Here is a 15,502-nt window from a genome sequence, read left to right as displayed (position 1 = left end):
TCTTCAATCCAATCGAGTGATCACAGTGTTTTTTTTTAAACCTGTACAGACATAAAAATGTTTGACAAACATGCAAGTATACTTATCAAGATAAATAAAATAACAACTTTTATAAATCAATTAAAAAGAATTAAAAAAATTCATACGGTTATTGGTGCGCAGTTATTTATTCATCGAAAATAATCTGTATATGTTTTCGATCCTTTTCAATGCGAATTGAGACATTAATTAACATAATTAATTAACTTTAATAAATAAACGTTTCATGATTAATAATAGGTTTAAATGATAATATATGATAATGTATGGATCAAAAAAAAACTTTTTAATTCAGTTACTGATTTTTGGATGTAGAGGAAGGTGATGTAGTAGATTGAAACCACAGAGTCGTCTTAATTATTTGTAAATATATTATTAAGTATAACATCTATAATATAATAATAATAATATAATAATGAAAAACCATTTACATTAATAGTTATCATTTACATTAATAGGTAATATTGTAATCCAATAGTAAAACACTCAGTTATGTATAGATTCTCGATAGCCTTCAAGCATGATGAACTTTAGAGTAGTAGTACCATCAGATCGCGCGTGTTACAGTGCAGAACATTTTTCGTCCGACTGTCCGTAATTTTTTTCCTCCTATCAATAATACATACAATAGTTTTGTCGCCGTCTCCCCTATTTTCTTATTTGATAATTCGCGCCGCGCGCCCACACGCACATACGTACATACGGGATAAAGCCGATATTTCTCAGAGAAAATGTGCCAGGCATCAGGGGCTTTACACCGTGCGATTATTCCTAATCTATCGTCTCGTTATTATACATCGGGATGCCTCAAATCGTGCGGTAGCGTTGCTTGAAACTCGAACGATAGTTAACCGTCGAGGCCGTGTGCTTCGACAGAATTTCAAGCAAAACACAAGTCATCGTATTACATTAAAATGATTCCGAAATGATTACTAAAGTTACTTTTTAACCAGTAACGATTCATTTTAATATTATTTCGACATTATCGTGACTTGTTGTTGCTTGGGGATCACATGTCGCAAATCCTACAAACGGAAAGAGGAAGCCTCGACATATCCGGATTCATTCGTATTAAACAAAAGTCCCTCCCGCACGAAATTGGCCGAACTTCTCCGGACAAATATACCTGAGTGCACCGGCTCGAGAACGAAACGCCGATAGAAGAAATTCGTCTTTAATTCACAGATAAATTTGACGCGTGCTCATAAATTGATAGTGCTCTATCGGCTCTCGCCTCGTCATTTACGAAAATCGATTAAAATTACCAAGTAACTCGCTAAGAATTAGAGACGGTAATAGTCGTTGTGTCGTGCCCTACAGGTAGTGACGTGTGCGCGTGTTCGATTACACTGTATAGGGAGAGCAGGAAGAAGCTCTCCCGCGTTACGTTATAAACATCTGGATTATTTAACCGCTTAGATTATCCGCCACTTAGTTCGCCCTCGTGGATGATATCGAGACATCCTTCTCAAATATATTGTACATTCTGCGTGTCGTCGTTTTGCGAAAATCTATCCCTTGAATCTCTTCGCCACTCGTAAATAAATAAATAAAAGAAAATTAAAAGAACAAAAAAAAAACAGAAAAAGGTTGGTAATAGCAACACGTCTTACGCATTTGATTTGGAAGCTTAAAAACAAGCTGCTTCGATGCAAACTCGAATATTATTGCGCGATGACAGAGGCAACTTAATAGCGATTGCGAGTGCAACTACATGGATTACGTTAGTTACAAGAAGAACAGAGCTTAATCTCGTCAATGCGACTGACGTCGGCCGCACCGGTTAACTTCACAACAATAAAAACATAGTATATATATTTTTTTTCTCACAATATAATTTATCTTTAAATATTTCTGTATATTTGTATAACTATGTAACCTTCGATATAAATACCCTGAAATCTACACTCTCGCGATCACTATCATAAAATTGAATTCACCTCCAGCTCGCTTTTTTCATCCTCCCTCCTTCATTTTCTTCTTTTTACAGTGAATATCGACGTACACGACGCGAGATTACACTCGATCGTGACTGTCACTATATATATGTATATTCGAATCCTTTAGAATCTACTATGTACAAATAATCTCCCGCAGCTTTTTCGATTCTGGGCTATAACTTAAATGATGGCTTACTGATGAACCAGCGAAGCTAGTTTGTAGAACGGAATGGTACGAGTTTGCTATATTACAGGATACTAATTGGCAGAGTACAGAACATAAATGTACATATTGAGAATCACAGTACAAGAAAAAAATATCAGCTGCATTTTTATGGTAGTTAGAGCAGCCAACTCTGAAGTTTTAGATTTTTCTTAAGAAACTTCGTATATGGTATACAACAACGTACACAAATAAAGAAAGTAATTACAATTTTTGTCATATTAAGAAAATAATTGCAAAGGATAGTGAATAAAGAATTAAGAAAAATAATTTTTTGCATACCGCGCAGATGAAAGATCAAGCACGAAAGAATTACAAGAAGGAATCGAATGCTGATCGAGTCCTTTCGATCGTCGACTATATCTTTATCAATTCGTTCGTATATTTCATTCGGTTTATATTTACCGAATAGTGTACAATTTATAGCCAACATCGAATTGTCGCGTAATATATTTATATATTTATATATTTGTTTGTATATCTAACTGCCCATATATGTATAATCGATTAATACGCAGTCGAATACCGTTCTCGCTCTCCGTTCTCTGCGAGCAGAGTCCTTAAGTAAAATATTTCGGATAAAAAATATGTATATTTTGTCGACGTGGTGGTTTCTGTTAGAGGATCGTATCAAACGATCACACTGTCGTCATTTCGTAACTCTTTCTTCTTTTTATACAATAACTCTCAACGTTTTAAAATGTATTTAACAAAATCCGATACACGGTCGGCTTAAAATTAAACAATTTGTTAGTTTCTCAAAAGATTCATTATATAAACGCTAGATTTTTGTTTGTTCATTGCTAGATATATCTTTATTGAATCATTTCTAAAAAAATCACACAAAAATCCAATATCTATTTTACTATTTCAGACTCTTTTCCAGAATATATCAAATTATCCGTAAAAATTATAGCTAAATTTTACGGAAGAAACCTGAAAGTTATTTATTATTATTACCCATGCAGTCTAATCTCCTGCCTATTTTCTCTCTTGATATCGATATGTTGTATTGCAATGATCTTCTGTCGCATGATCATTTGATAATTGAATCGAATTATCTTCAAATTGCACTTCTTTTTTTATCTTATGTTTTCAACATTTCGATTAGTATCGTGAAGAATCATATTGGAGTGGATAAAAGAGATTATATTAAATTAATCAATCGAACGTTTGTTCGATATTTTTTAAAATCCAGAATTGATTATCTTTAACTATCAGCGTAATTATTTCTATTTCATCAATCACTAAAACAATTTTTTATTCAGTTATTTCATTATTCAGTTAATTTCATAAAAAAAAAACGGTTGATGGCAGTGATATTTCATGTTTATCTCAGATCGTTATCATTTCAAGTCCTTGCACTGCAAGTATATTTTCGTTACGACTATGACACTCGGTAGGATCGCGCGACCGAGATTTCCCGATCACTTCACAGAAACTCTCGATAGCGTATAGTAAGTATCGACCTCACATTCATCGCACGAGGATTATAGTTCAAATGGCGGATCAGTGTAGTTTTTACAGAGTGCTTACAGGCTAAACGCTCCCTCTCGATAAATATCTCTCCCGCGCGAGGTGTACAAAAGAAAGCGAGGAATTACTCCTTTAGGAGCAAGAATTCATTTTTCTGCCCTTACACTAACAGCGATAATAGTAATAATTACAGTAATAATCGTTCGTATGGTTTCTCTCTTTTTACAGCGACTCCTTCACGGCAAAGAGCAATTCATGCCACGAAGCTTTTAACGGAAATGCGTATAATTACAGGTTGGACGTGGCACACACACAGTTCTCTTATTCTTCCCTAAATAAGTACATGTATTGCCTGTCGCACTTAGAAGCGTCGAACGCGTCCGGCGAATGTGGCAGTGGCTGCGGAACTACTTCTAAGTAGTTATAGATCTATCACTTCTTCTTTCTTTCTCTCCAATTCTCTCTTTCTCTCTCTCGTTCTCTCATTCATTCTTTCTTTCTCTCTCTTTCTTTCGCTTTTATTCCCCTTTCGATCTATGAGCAACACTCACTTTCGTATAATATTGGCCCCAGCACCCTTATTATTTTCTTTTATTATTACATCATCTCACGCGACGACTAGTACAAGCGTTAGGAATTTACATAGCATGAAATTAGTTATTATTAGACGGTTTATGAAAAATATGCTTTCAGTAAAGGTTTGTGTATATGGTTATACTCAAAGAATTTATCAATATTTAGCTGTTATAGAGCAAAAGTAGAGAATAATCAGAAATAATCAGAGTTAAATTAAGTAAATGTTAGAAAATTATGATTATTTACTTTTATATATATATATAAAGTTAACGTAGTAAATAAGTACACCAACCATAACGAAACACCATAAAAGATAAAAGCACATAGAGCCCGAATGTGTCGTTCTTTATTTCCGGTTACGACGTCGCGGAACTAGCGGCTCTTTTCACAAAACTCAATAAGTCGTCGTTGGGTTTTCCTCACATCTTCAAAGGCAAACGTACACCGTTATACAATAACACAAATCCACGCCGACTCTACATCCGCTACGCAACACGTTCTCGCTTCGCCTTTCTCTTAGAAAAACGTAATAAATCCTTCGATATATGAAGAGACAACATAAACGAAATATTCGTTCGAGGGCAATAAATACAGCATATTTTCACACTGCGATCACAGTTGGACGTGGTAATTAGAGGGCAATTTTTGCAACTGCGGTTGTATCGATAGAATTTGAATGAGAGAGGGAGAAATATTTTGCAGCTGCTACGTATAAAACCACATGCAACAAATAATGTTTTTTCCTTTAATTACAATTTATGAAAAGATACCGTTATATGTATAATAACGATGTACAATAATAAAATGTTCTTTAATTAATTATATATATATTATATATTATATTTTTATATTCTCTTTTATAATAAGATAGTTGAGTTTTGATAATTGAGTTTTTGACTTTTTCTTCAATAATATTATTTATCAATTGATGTCTCGCGCGTAGCGGAACGTGTGTAGGAAGCTCACGTTTCGCATCGAATTTTATATACATTCATAAAGCCTCGCTTCCACACTTGGCTCTGCCACATTCGCGGGGCTGGCACATGCATTTCTATATGTATACCTTACCCGTTTTCGACTTGTCTCTTTAATTTTTCTTAATCACTTCATCTATCCCTGCGTCATAACGCACGCATTCACTTATGTCCTAAGTAAGATTGATTATTTAGTTTACCTCACCGTACCAGAATGTCACATATAATCACCACAAATGCAAATATTTCGCAATAAAAGTCTTTGTTCTTTCAACTATATAGCCACAGGTGTGTGGCGCGTCTCGGCTCAGTGGCATCACCTCGCGATGTATCTGGCGAGAAGAGCTCCGAGGAAAACGATGTAGAGAAGAGACATTGGCACCCGAAGTGCCCACGTGGTCCCCGACGAAACGTCGCCACATTGAGCTAAAACATAATCAGTATGTCCCTTAATAAAATATAAGAAAAGAGAGAGAAATCTGAAACATCGAAAAAAATTCACTCATCAATAATTAATTATATAATAATATAATTATATAACTTCTACTATTAAAAATTAGAAAATTCAGAAGAAAAGTGAACACACTGATAGTGAGAGAAAAATGTTAAAGTGTTGCGAAGTAAATGTTACGACGTTTTCTTTGATATATTTTCGACAAAATATATATTTCTGTGAAATATGTATATCCCATTAATTGTAAAAAAATAAAATAGCTGGCTTATTTGCCAGGAATAAAATTTTATTTCGCCGTATTTAAATAAAAATTTATTTCAATGAAATAAATATATTTCTCACAAATAATTTTTTAAGTATCTTTTTCTCAATGTAAAGATATGTATTTTCAAACCCCTCCATTTCGTCAAATTGAGAAGAACTTTTCTTATCAGATGTGGACGTGAAATCGTAGTATTATTTAATAATCATAATTGGTAAAAGAAAAAACGAGACGAATTACTGTACATTGGAAAAAAATTTTCTAAATCTTAATACATATTTTTTTAAATAGTACTAAACATTTACTTAATAAAAAAGATAATTAAATCAAATTAATGTTTTTTTTTGTATCAAATAAATATATATATGTTTATTAAATATAGTAAAAACTTAGAACTATTCAAACAAATATTTTATTAATTATTAAAATTATTAAAATAATTATTAAAATTAAATATTTTTTATTTAGTGTAAATTTTTTTAGTGTAAAGAACGAAACTCCAATTAGAGAGTGGAGTCGCGTGTCGAGTTTGGAATTAACAATGCTCACCGTACGACGTGAGGTTCACCTGCCACGAAACTGGATAGCGATGAGAGGCTCTCGGACAGGAAGCGAGATGGCCCGTCACCGAGAGTTCACGACTTCCTGTCGTCGCGGCGGACGCGCTGTAAACGAGGCAGTAACGCCCAACGTCGGTGCTAGCCACCAAGTAAGCGGTGTCGTTCTCCACCCAAGTTCCATGGCATAAGTACTCTGGAAACGAGACGGCATCGGCTGTGAGCAGAGATAAAGAAAAAAAAGAAGACGAGAAAGAAATGGTAGCGTGTTGTTTCGCGAGTTGTTCTCCGCGCATTATAGACTTTGCGCTAAAAAGCATCGCGCGCAAAGTCGCATTAAACTTCTCGATTTCTTAAAGTACTGCGAAGGCAGAGGCGAGATTATGGGCGTCGTAACTTTGCGCCCATAGTATATAGGGAAAGTTTTTTTTAAGACCGTTTAAAGGACCGACGACAATAACATGCTAAGCCACACGGAGCAAATTTGACGGGAGCAGATGGAAAAAGACTATAACTCGTTAATGAGACTCGGTATTATCTTCGTTGCTGGCCAAGTTTGTTTCTCAACTCTAAAAAGAGCATCTTTTTGTACGTGGATATTATAAACTAAGAAAATAGTTCGTGTATTAAGAAATTTGCCAACAGTACATCATTGCCTGATGTTACTTTGAAAATTATCGTAAATTACTATAAAAAGGATATGAAGTAAAAATATTAAACAATAGTAGTCATGAGTCATTCAGTTATAATTCTTCAAAGCTGAAATGGGATTATTACCACTTAAATATAAATTTCTTTGTCAAAAACGTCAAACAATTCAATTTCCTTTGTGTCTTTGTTTTGAATTATTCTCACTAAACTATATATTTATACTGCAGGAAAAAGTCTGGTTGTATTAACTGGAATTCAGAATGAAAATAGACAAATCAGAATTTTCTGGTTGAATTTGTTATATAGTAATTGTAGTTGAGATATATAAACACAGAATTCTAATTAATATGATCAGAATCTTCTGGTTTGTTCATTTTCAATCAGAAATTTTTCTCAGTATTAATTTATGTCATTTTGGTTCATGAAAATTAATTAGTATTTTTTAATTAACAAATGAGTCTTAAATTAAATAGGTTTTAGGAACCCAATTTCGGTAATTGTGTTAGATTTTGACAGAACATTTCTGGAAGCATACTTTGTTTAATACTTTATTTCGAATTATTAATAATGAAACTAAATTGTTTCATCAAAATATACACTGTTGGATTTATCGCTCGTAAATTTTCATAATTTCACTTATAGACGAGGTAATTGTAATCCTTTAACCATTCAATTAACGTATCCAATGAAAGGCGGGGAAAAAATACGATTCGATCGCTCGAGGAAGCTACTTTTATGTCATTATTTTTACGGCACTTGTTCCTCCGCCTTCCGGCCGTAACAATGCGCGCGAGAACGGAAGAGGAATAAACGAGGACCGTAAATCCTCCCGACACATCGATATCAGTGACATTTCGAGCGACGATACCCGATCGTACTTGCGAGATAGTAAGATGAGAATTTACTGCGGTCGCTCGACAGCTCGTGACTTCGCGTAAAGAGGAAACGCGAAACCGCGCATCGTGTTCAACGACAGGCGATGGCACGTATCAATGGTAAAAACTAAACGTGTTAAGCGCGACATTGATGTATCAGAATAAATGTACAATTTTTTACCCGCTGTTCATCTGGATACGAATATGACGGCTCGGGAAAATTAACGATCGATCATCATACCCTATCTGGCGAAACGATCCAATAGACATTAAAGTGATCGAATAATTTTATTCCCTGAGATATGGCAAAACGGTTTATTTTACTTTATGCCGTAAATTGGCGTCTCTAGGAAACGCCGATTCAGAAAACGCGGACGTACGCGGATTCTAAAAGTGGAAATATCGTCGGTAACAAAGTTTCGAAATGCGGTTCTAAATTCGTCGGGGATTCCAAGATTAGAGGGTAAAATTAGTCGAGAAAGTCCATGGAATTGAAACACGTGTTCCCATCGTTTTCCTGCTTGACGGAACGATCGTGACTCCGAAGCGAGCGGAGAAGATTCGGTGGTACGACGCGATTAACGATCGCGCTGGAGAAGTCGCGATGCCCGACGTTGCTCTAAGTCGCGAACCGAGTACACCGACCTGTTTATACGAAGTCTTAATGGCTATTCTGCCTTCTCAACGGCGTTGTCCTCGTCCTCATCGCTGGTATCTATGTCTCAGAATACAATCCCATGTCGACAGCCGCGAGGCACGGGTCTCGAGTGCTTAAATCCTCGGTTGTGTCAACATGTCTCGGTAACTCGTGCTGCTAAAATAATTCCTGCTACGAAACATCTCTCTCTCTCTCTCTCTCTCTCTCTCTCTCTCTCTCTATCTATCTATCTATCTCTTTCACACTCCGTACCGAGTTCTGTAACGTATCAACGTTTTCATGGATTACAAAGACACTATCGACTTCGCATCTGTTGTTTGATTCACAAGAGATTTAATCTGCCTTCCATCTCTTTCCGGTGATCCAATTAATCTGGGAATCGCCCCTAAATTATTTTGGAATCGCTTTGTTATTATTATTCTTGTTGTCGAGACGAACACGCGGCTTACACTGATGTTGATACATAGAAACACTAAAATAGGAGAACCTGATACAATAGGAATAGAGTTATTTGATGGATTGTGTGCGAATACATAAATGAATATTATGCGATATATCCCGTCGAAATTAATGGATCTCCGTAATAACGCTCGATGTATATAATTTATTATCAGTTGAGTTAGTTTGACTGTAACGGGGAAAAGTCCTGGTTCCTAGTCGAAACTTGCGGATCCGAGTGACCGAGCGATTCAGAGGGATACAGTCAAGACGACGGGAGAAGCACGGAAGAACACCAACAAACGCAATGTGTCAATTTTTATGTATGGAGTCAAACGAAGTGCACAAAGTTAGCGCAGTCGTAAGCAAGCGCTATACGCTGGCAACCGTGACGCCCGCTGCCTTTCTAAACTAACTATCACCACTTGTGATAACTTTGCGCGAACTAGGATGGGACGAGACGAGAGGAAGGTGCGGGTAATCCGATAAGATGTTCCAGGCAGACGTGCTCCAACCCGTGTCGAGTCTTCTCTTTCTCTCTTCCTCTTTCTCTCTTGAACATCCTGGACGCCGAACATTCTGCTGAACCACGAAGATTTTCCCGAATACATCGAAGACAACGATTGACTGCCACGAATTTTTCAAACCGTTTACATCGTCCCCGAAAGCTTCTTAAAAATCCGCTATAGTTTATAGAACCGCGATAAGAGAAGCTAAGAAGATTCAAAGACGACGACTACGTTTGTTAACTATGCCAACCCACGTCACATGTCGAGAATCCGTCAAAGTTTGTAAGCGCTTTCAAAGCTTGTCGTCTGTCGTGGGTGAAATCTTCTCGTCGCTTATCGGACATCTCTTTGGTTAACTTCCTTTAGTTAAGTGAATCACAAGGGGAACGAAAAGAATCTCCGTAGCGTATAAATGCCATCGTAGAAAATAAGTCGCTAGAAATCGCAGTCAAAACTATTATGGGCGTAGCCAAAGAGGAGGACTGTGACTCTAAATCTTATAAAACAAATATAATTAAAACCGTTTAAAGAGATTATATTTAATGAGATTATTACACAAGAAATTTTTAGAAAAGAAGAAAAAATTGGAGGTAGTTATACACAAATTTTCTGAAAATCCTAGCTAGTGTTATAAATTTAAGATTTACAATTCAAAGAATCGATTTATAATTAAAAAAAATAAATTAGTATATTAAATATATGTAATTTTTTTATTCAAAAATCTCAACTCTAATTTGGTCCCTCTCCTCTAAACAAAATCCCTGCTACGTCTATGTATCTAATACAGTACAGTTTCTTACGAGAAAATAAATTCTAAAACAGATAAAACATTCCTAGATATTTCTTCAAATAGCGGAATTGGATTTCGTCGAATTATACTTCGTGGTGCGCAAATAAAAATATCATATAAATAATAAAATTTTATTTCCCATTGAATTTTATGTGCACTATCGTTCCTAGATATTAGAGAGTATTATAAAATATAATAATGCGTGCGAAAAGCAGTATATACAGGCAGATAAGGTAATCTTTACCGGATAACGCCTCATCGCTGCAAGACGTGGCAAACTCCATACGATCGGGTGTCCTGCAACCGATGTCCAATCTACGTACACTACCGTGGTGGCACTGGCTTGGGAATGCTGTCGAGGGTATTCTCCCGTCATGCACCTCCGCTGCGTTAGCAACGTTCTGCTCGCCATCGACGGCCAATACGCTTTCAACGTTGTCGGCATTCGGTGGCCGAAACAACGACACGATCTCGTAGCGACCGAGATTGGGGCATTGCCTGGTCATCGGATCGGATGCTGAAAATGCGTAAAGTTCATTTAATTTCGTATGATATCATTATCTTAATTAAATCATGCTCTAGCAATTTTAACTGGCACAATTTTTTTATTAATCTCGATAATATTTGATCAAATAACATATCAAATAGAGCGACGAATTATAAACAAATTGTCCTTTTCTCAAGTGTGAAGAACAGCCATTAACTTTCACGCGATCCTCCGGCGACAAGCGACAGAGGATCGCTGCTTACATTGTAGTGTAACTTTTAGCCGAGCAATTTGATATGCGATCGACACGCAGTCGACGCGTTCCACACGATAAGATGAACGCGTTCTACTTTGTTCTTATAAGAAATTAGTGCAACACGATCCACGCCAAAGTGAGAAACCGCTGTTTATTACGTTCACCGTCAAAATGTTGAATCTCTCGGGACGATCCATTCAAGAAATTCTATGCGAAAGATTCGTTTTTATATATGAATCTTTTTATCACTGTATCTTTATTATATTTATCTACATTAATCACTATTTCGGCCAGGACTAAAAGCTTTGAAAATTACTTTATAATAAGCTTTTCCAAGTAACAGTAACTTTTTCGCTTGAGTAGAGATAAGGGCACAGTGCATTTACAAAATAATATCATCGTTTAAATAATATCATTATCTACTAAATAATTAAATAATTAATATAACATTATTCACATATATTATATAGATATAATAGATATAAACTGTGCATTTCCTAATCTTACAATTAGCGTCTGTGCTTCGTTAGAAAGAATTGAGAGAGAGAGAGAGAGAGAGAGAGAGAGAGAGAGAGAGAGAGAGAGAGAGAGAGAGAGAGAATATCAGCATCTCTCTTCAATTTAATACTTGAGAAAAAGAGATAAAAGTATTTATTTTTATTCTAGGGCAAGCCCTCTAACATGAAAGTAAGCAAAGAAAAAGAAAGTACAATGGAAAGAATATACAAAAATATGCAAAGTTTAGCAAGAGCAATACAGCATAAATAATACATGAAGAACAAAAGTATGCGGAAATATACAAAATTGTGCGGAAATATACAAGATATAGAACTGAAATGATTAAACAAAATAGTAGTAATAAAAAATGTTTAAAATCATATAAAGTACAGCAATGATAACGTGTGAAATAACAAAATTAAGAAAAAATAAAAACAATAAAAATGGCAGGAAGAGAAAGAATGATGACGCAGCGAGAGAAAGAGAGAGAGAGAGAGAGAGAGAGAGAGAGAGAATATTGTTAAAGTAATAAAAATATTATTAAAATATTAAAGCTTTCTAAATGATAATGACAACTTCACATAAGAATGCGTAGTTTATTCTTATTATATATAATATTCATTAGAAGATTTATTTAAATAACCTTCACGTTGATTAAAGTTGCGAAAACGAACTAAAAGAGATTAAGATGAGAAATATTCTGCTGGCATAATAAAAACAAAATTATATTAAAAATATGTCTTGAAATTAATAAACAGATAAAACGGGATATACATGGAAAGAACAAGTTTGCTAAAATATTTAAAAAAATTTAGATATAGTTCGAGATACAGATCTAAAAATAATTTTGTTAACCTACAAAATAATTGTATAGAAAAACTAATTGCTAAAATGTCAAAACGTAGCATTGCTCATGCTTGAATTTTCTACATAATTATTTTGGTTAATCCAACAAATTTATTTTCCAATCTGTATCTACCTAAATTTTTAGATATTTCAGCAAAATTATACAATACTTTGCAGAAATTAATGTTTTAAAATGACAGATGAGAAAGGCATTAATATCGTAATCTAGTTACATGCTGAAAAAGATTGAGAAATGCTATTTTCACACAGTATAACTTTTAGCTGAGCAATCTTCGATGGTAATACGCGCGTGTACTTAAGAGTGTACCGCGACACACAAAAGAAAAGACGAGTGCGAATGTCGGTGCGATAAATTCCGCACCGACAGCGCGGTGAAACGGCTCCGCTGTTCGTCGACATTGCTGGAATCGGGCTAAGGAGAAACTGAAAGGCGAACCGAGTCTTACGAGAGACTTTACGATGGATTCGGCATATGATCCTTTATGCGCTCATAAACCCGCGCTTCGCGAATTGATTGTTAAACTCCACCATTCGCGAACTTCTCGCCGAATGCGCCCGCGCGCTTCCCTCACACGTACATAGGTACTTTCCATCATCGGGTACATGGTACAGACCCCCTTCGAAGTACCTTTCACGTACAGATTCTTGGACAGATTTGGGGTAGATTTATCCTTCGCAATAATGTCGAGGCATCAATCATTCTCGAGCTACGGCATTGAAGATCTAGGAAATTTCACGAAACAGCCTTCGGGGCAAAAATAGATAACAAAACTTTATCCCTCATTTAATTTTAGATAAACTTTTCGCTTTAAAAGACTTTTAGGTTGGGGATTAGTTACAAAAGTATTTAAAGTCGAATGTTGGAAGGTTACTAGAACTTTCGTCAAGCTTTCATAGGAGAAAAATCGGCTCCGAATTAACCAAGGGACCTGCGTATAAAGCAAAATGCGTGGAATTTAGTACGCTTTATATACGTGGACGTTTGCTCAAAATATATGCGAATCCATATATCAGTAGAAGACTCGTAGGAGGGTCGAGACAAATCACGAGCCCGAATTGTGTGTGTTTGAATGAATCGTTCGTAAGACCACCGTGTATCCCGACGTCGCCAGACGGATCGATGTCTGAAATTGACTTGAGAAGCTAAACAGGACGCTCTTTCGTTAGACCACGAATCACGTATTATTCGAAAATTTCAAGATCTGATATACGATATACGTATAATACACGTGTACGGTTGCGAAGAGTATAATGTGATATAGGTATTTTCATCGGTAGAATATAATTCTCCAGATGAGAAATCCAATGCGAATAAGTGCATCAGTACTGCAAAATTATTCTTTCGATACTATATTACGAGAACGACACACTTACGTATGGCACATCCAACCTAATTCGATTATCTATAACTTTCGCAAAAATAAACTAAAGAATTTTTTCAATCAGATATTAAAGAACATAACTCGGTATCAATTGTATGTCTTTATTAATGGAAAAGTTATAAGCAATGGAAAAGGCATTGAAAAAATATTGAAAAAGGGAGCTCTCTGAATATGTCATACTCAAAGTGACACTGAGGAACTAATACCTACGTCATACGCTGATGCTTCATATGTTTGTTTAAAGTAATGGCAGAATATTTGTGAGGCAGAACATTTTGTTGGGCAAAATGTACTGAGTCTTCATTTAGTTACGCACGGATCTCTCACGATTCGCTTATCTCCAGTCAGAATAACTCGATAAGATCAAGACAAACCAAGGGACGCGGGCAATGAATCGGAAGAAAAACGGAGGGTTCCATTGAAGTCGAATTGGCACCAAAGCGCTGGGAGGCTGGAACGCAAACCCGGAAATCACCTTCGAGCAAACGTTTCTGATTCTGGTTTCCGGTCGCAACGCGGAGCGCGACCGAATTTCCAATCTACTTAATCTTGGCTTACGGTGAAAAAGAAATGAGCATACTATTTCACGATCTCATTATATCGGCGCCCTTTGCGGTAATGGATCTTTCGAATAGTGGAGAAATTTTATACCCATGGAGTGCTCGAATACGATATTATTTCGCGCACTTTATCGTGCTTCCGTTCGCATCGAAGCGAAGGCGACATCAAGGCGAATGGAGAATTAAGAAGCCGCGAATATTAATCGAGTGATAAAATGCAGCTGACTCGCTTTAAAAAGAAAGAAAGAGGGAGAGAGAGGGGGGGGGGCGAGGGGAGGGGAAGACTGCTCTTTGACAACTTCCAAAAGAAACTGCAAGTTAATTTGCGAGCCACCTCATCGGAATATCGGCAAATTAATTTACCCTCGATTAATTACAGTTGTAATACCGACAAAGCAAAAATGCCGGGATGCATTAATGGGTAGGACCGGCCGCGTTTAACTGCGTTAATTGAAACTGCAGTAACAAACATATAACACGATCCGTCAACTGAGCACTGTTAAGCGTAATCAAATTTGCGTATATTACATTCGCCGGGCTCGAGAAAGTTGACACCCCGCATTAAAGCCCAATTAGTTACTTTACTGCTGCGACGTGATATTGCGACGACAATGCGTAATTCGATTAGGAGATCGGAAAATTTACTTACTGATGAACGTCGTGTACGGCATCGTGTGCGAGTTGAACGTGCTCGAGTTGCATATGTCGTCGGGCTGCTGGCCCCATTCCGACAGTTGCATCTCTATTACGTGTTCGTCCCTTCTATGGAACATGACGCATACGTATCCGTTCTTGCTGAAAAGGAACAAAAGTATTAGATATCAAAGTAATTAAGAAAGAAGTCGCGAAAGTTGAACTTTTCACATTTAGAAAGAACGATTTTGTTAAAACATCTGAAAGTTTCGACAATAATACAGATCTAAAAATAATTTTGTTGGATCATCAAAATAATTATGTAAAAAATTGCAAAGCATGAAACAATGCTGCAAAAAGTTTTAACATTTTAGCAACCAGCTTGAGCTACATAATT

General features: G+C 36.2%; 1 protein-coding gene across 8 annotated transcripts in view; it reads right to left on the bottom strand.

Moving 5' to 3' along the window:
• Nucleotides 1-387: 387 nt before the first annotated feature.
• LOC105145981 (uncharacterized) overlaps nucleotides 388-15,502 on the bottom strand; it is a 282,127-nt gene continuing 267,012 nt past the window's right edge. For 7 of the 8 annotated variants that reach the window (XM_087409511.1, XM_087409501.1, XM_087409521.1 and 4 more), the window contains 4 exons: nucleotides 15,122-15,267; nucleotides 10,667-10,939; nucleotides 6,494-6,718; nucleotides 388-5,654 (listed from right to left, as the gene is read on the bottom strand). In XM_087409511.1, the coding sequence (XP_087265637.1) occupies nucleotides 5,545-5,654; nucleotides 6,494-6,718; nucleotides 10,667-10,939; nucleotides 15,122-15,267 (754 nt within the window). In that variant the 3' untranslated portion in view covers nucleotides 388-5,544. The remainder of the gene's footprint in view (nucleotides 5,655-6,493; nucleotides 6,719-10,666; nucleotides 10,940-15,121; nucleotides 15,268-15,502) is intronic. The other variant, XM_087409506.1, reaches the window with a different exon arrangement.

This window comes from Acromyrmex echinatior, chromosome 1 (assembly GCF_024713525.1).
Source record: "Acromyrmex echinatior isolate Ae372 chromosome 1, ASM2471352v2, whole genome shotgun sequence".
Classification (NCBI taxonomy): domain Eukaryota; kingdom Metazoa; phylum Arthropoda; class Insecta; order Hymenoptera; family Formicidae; genus Acromyrmex; species Acromyrmex echinatior.
Note: the sequence above shows the minus strand (reverse complement) of the source record. Positions and strands in the feature narration are given on the sequence as shown.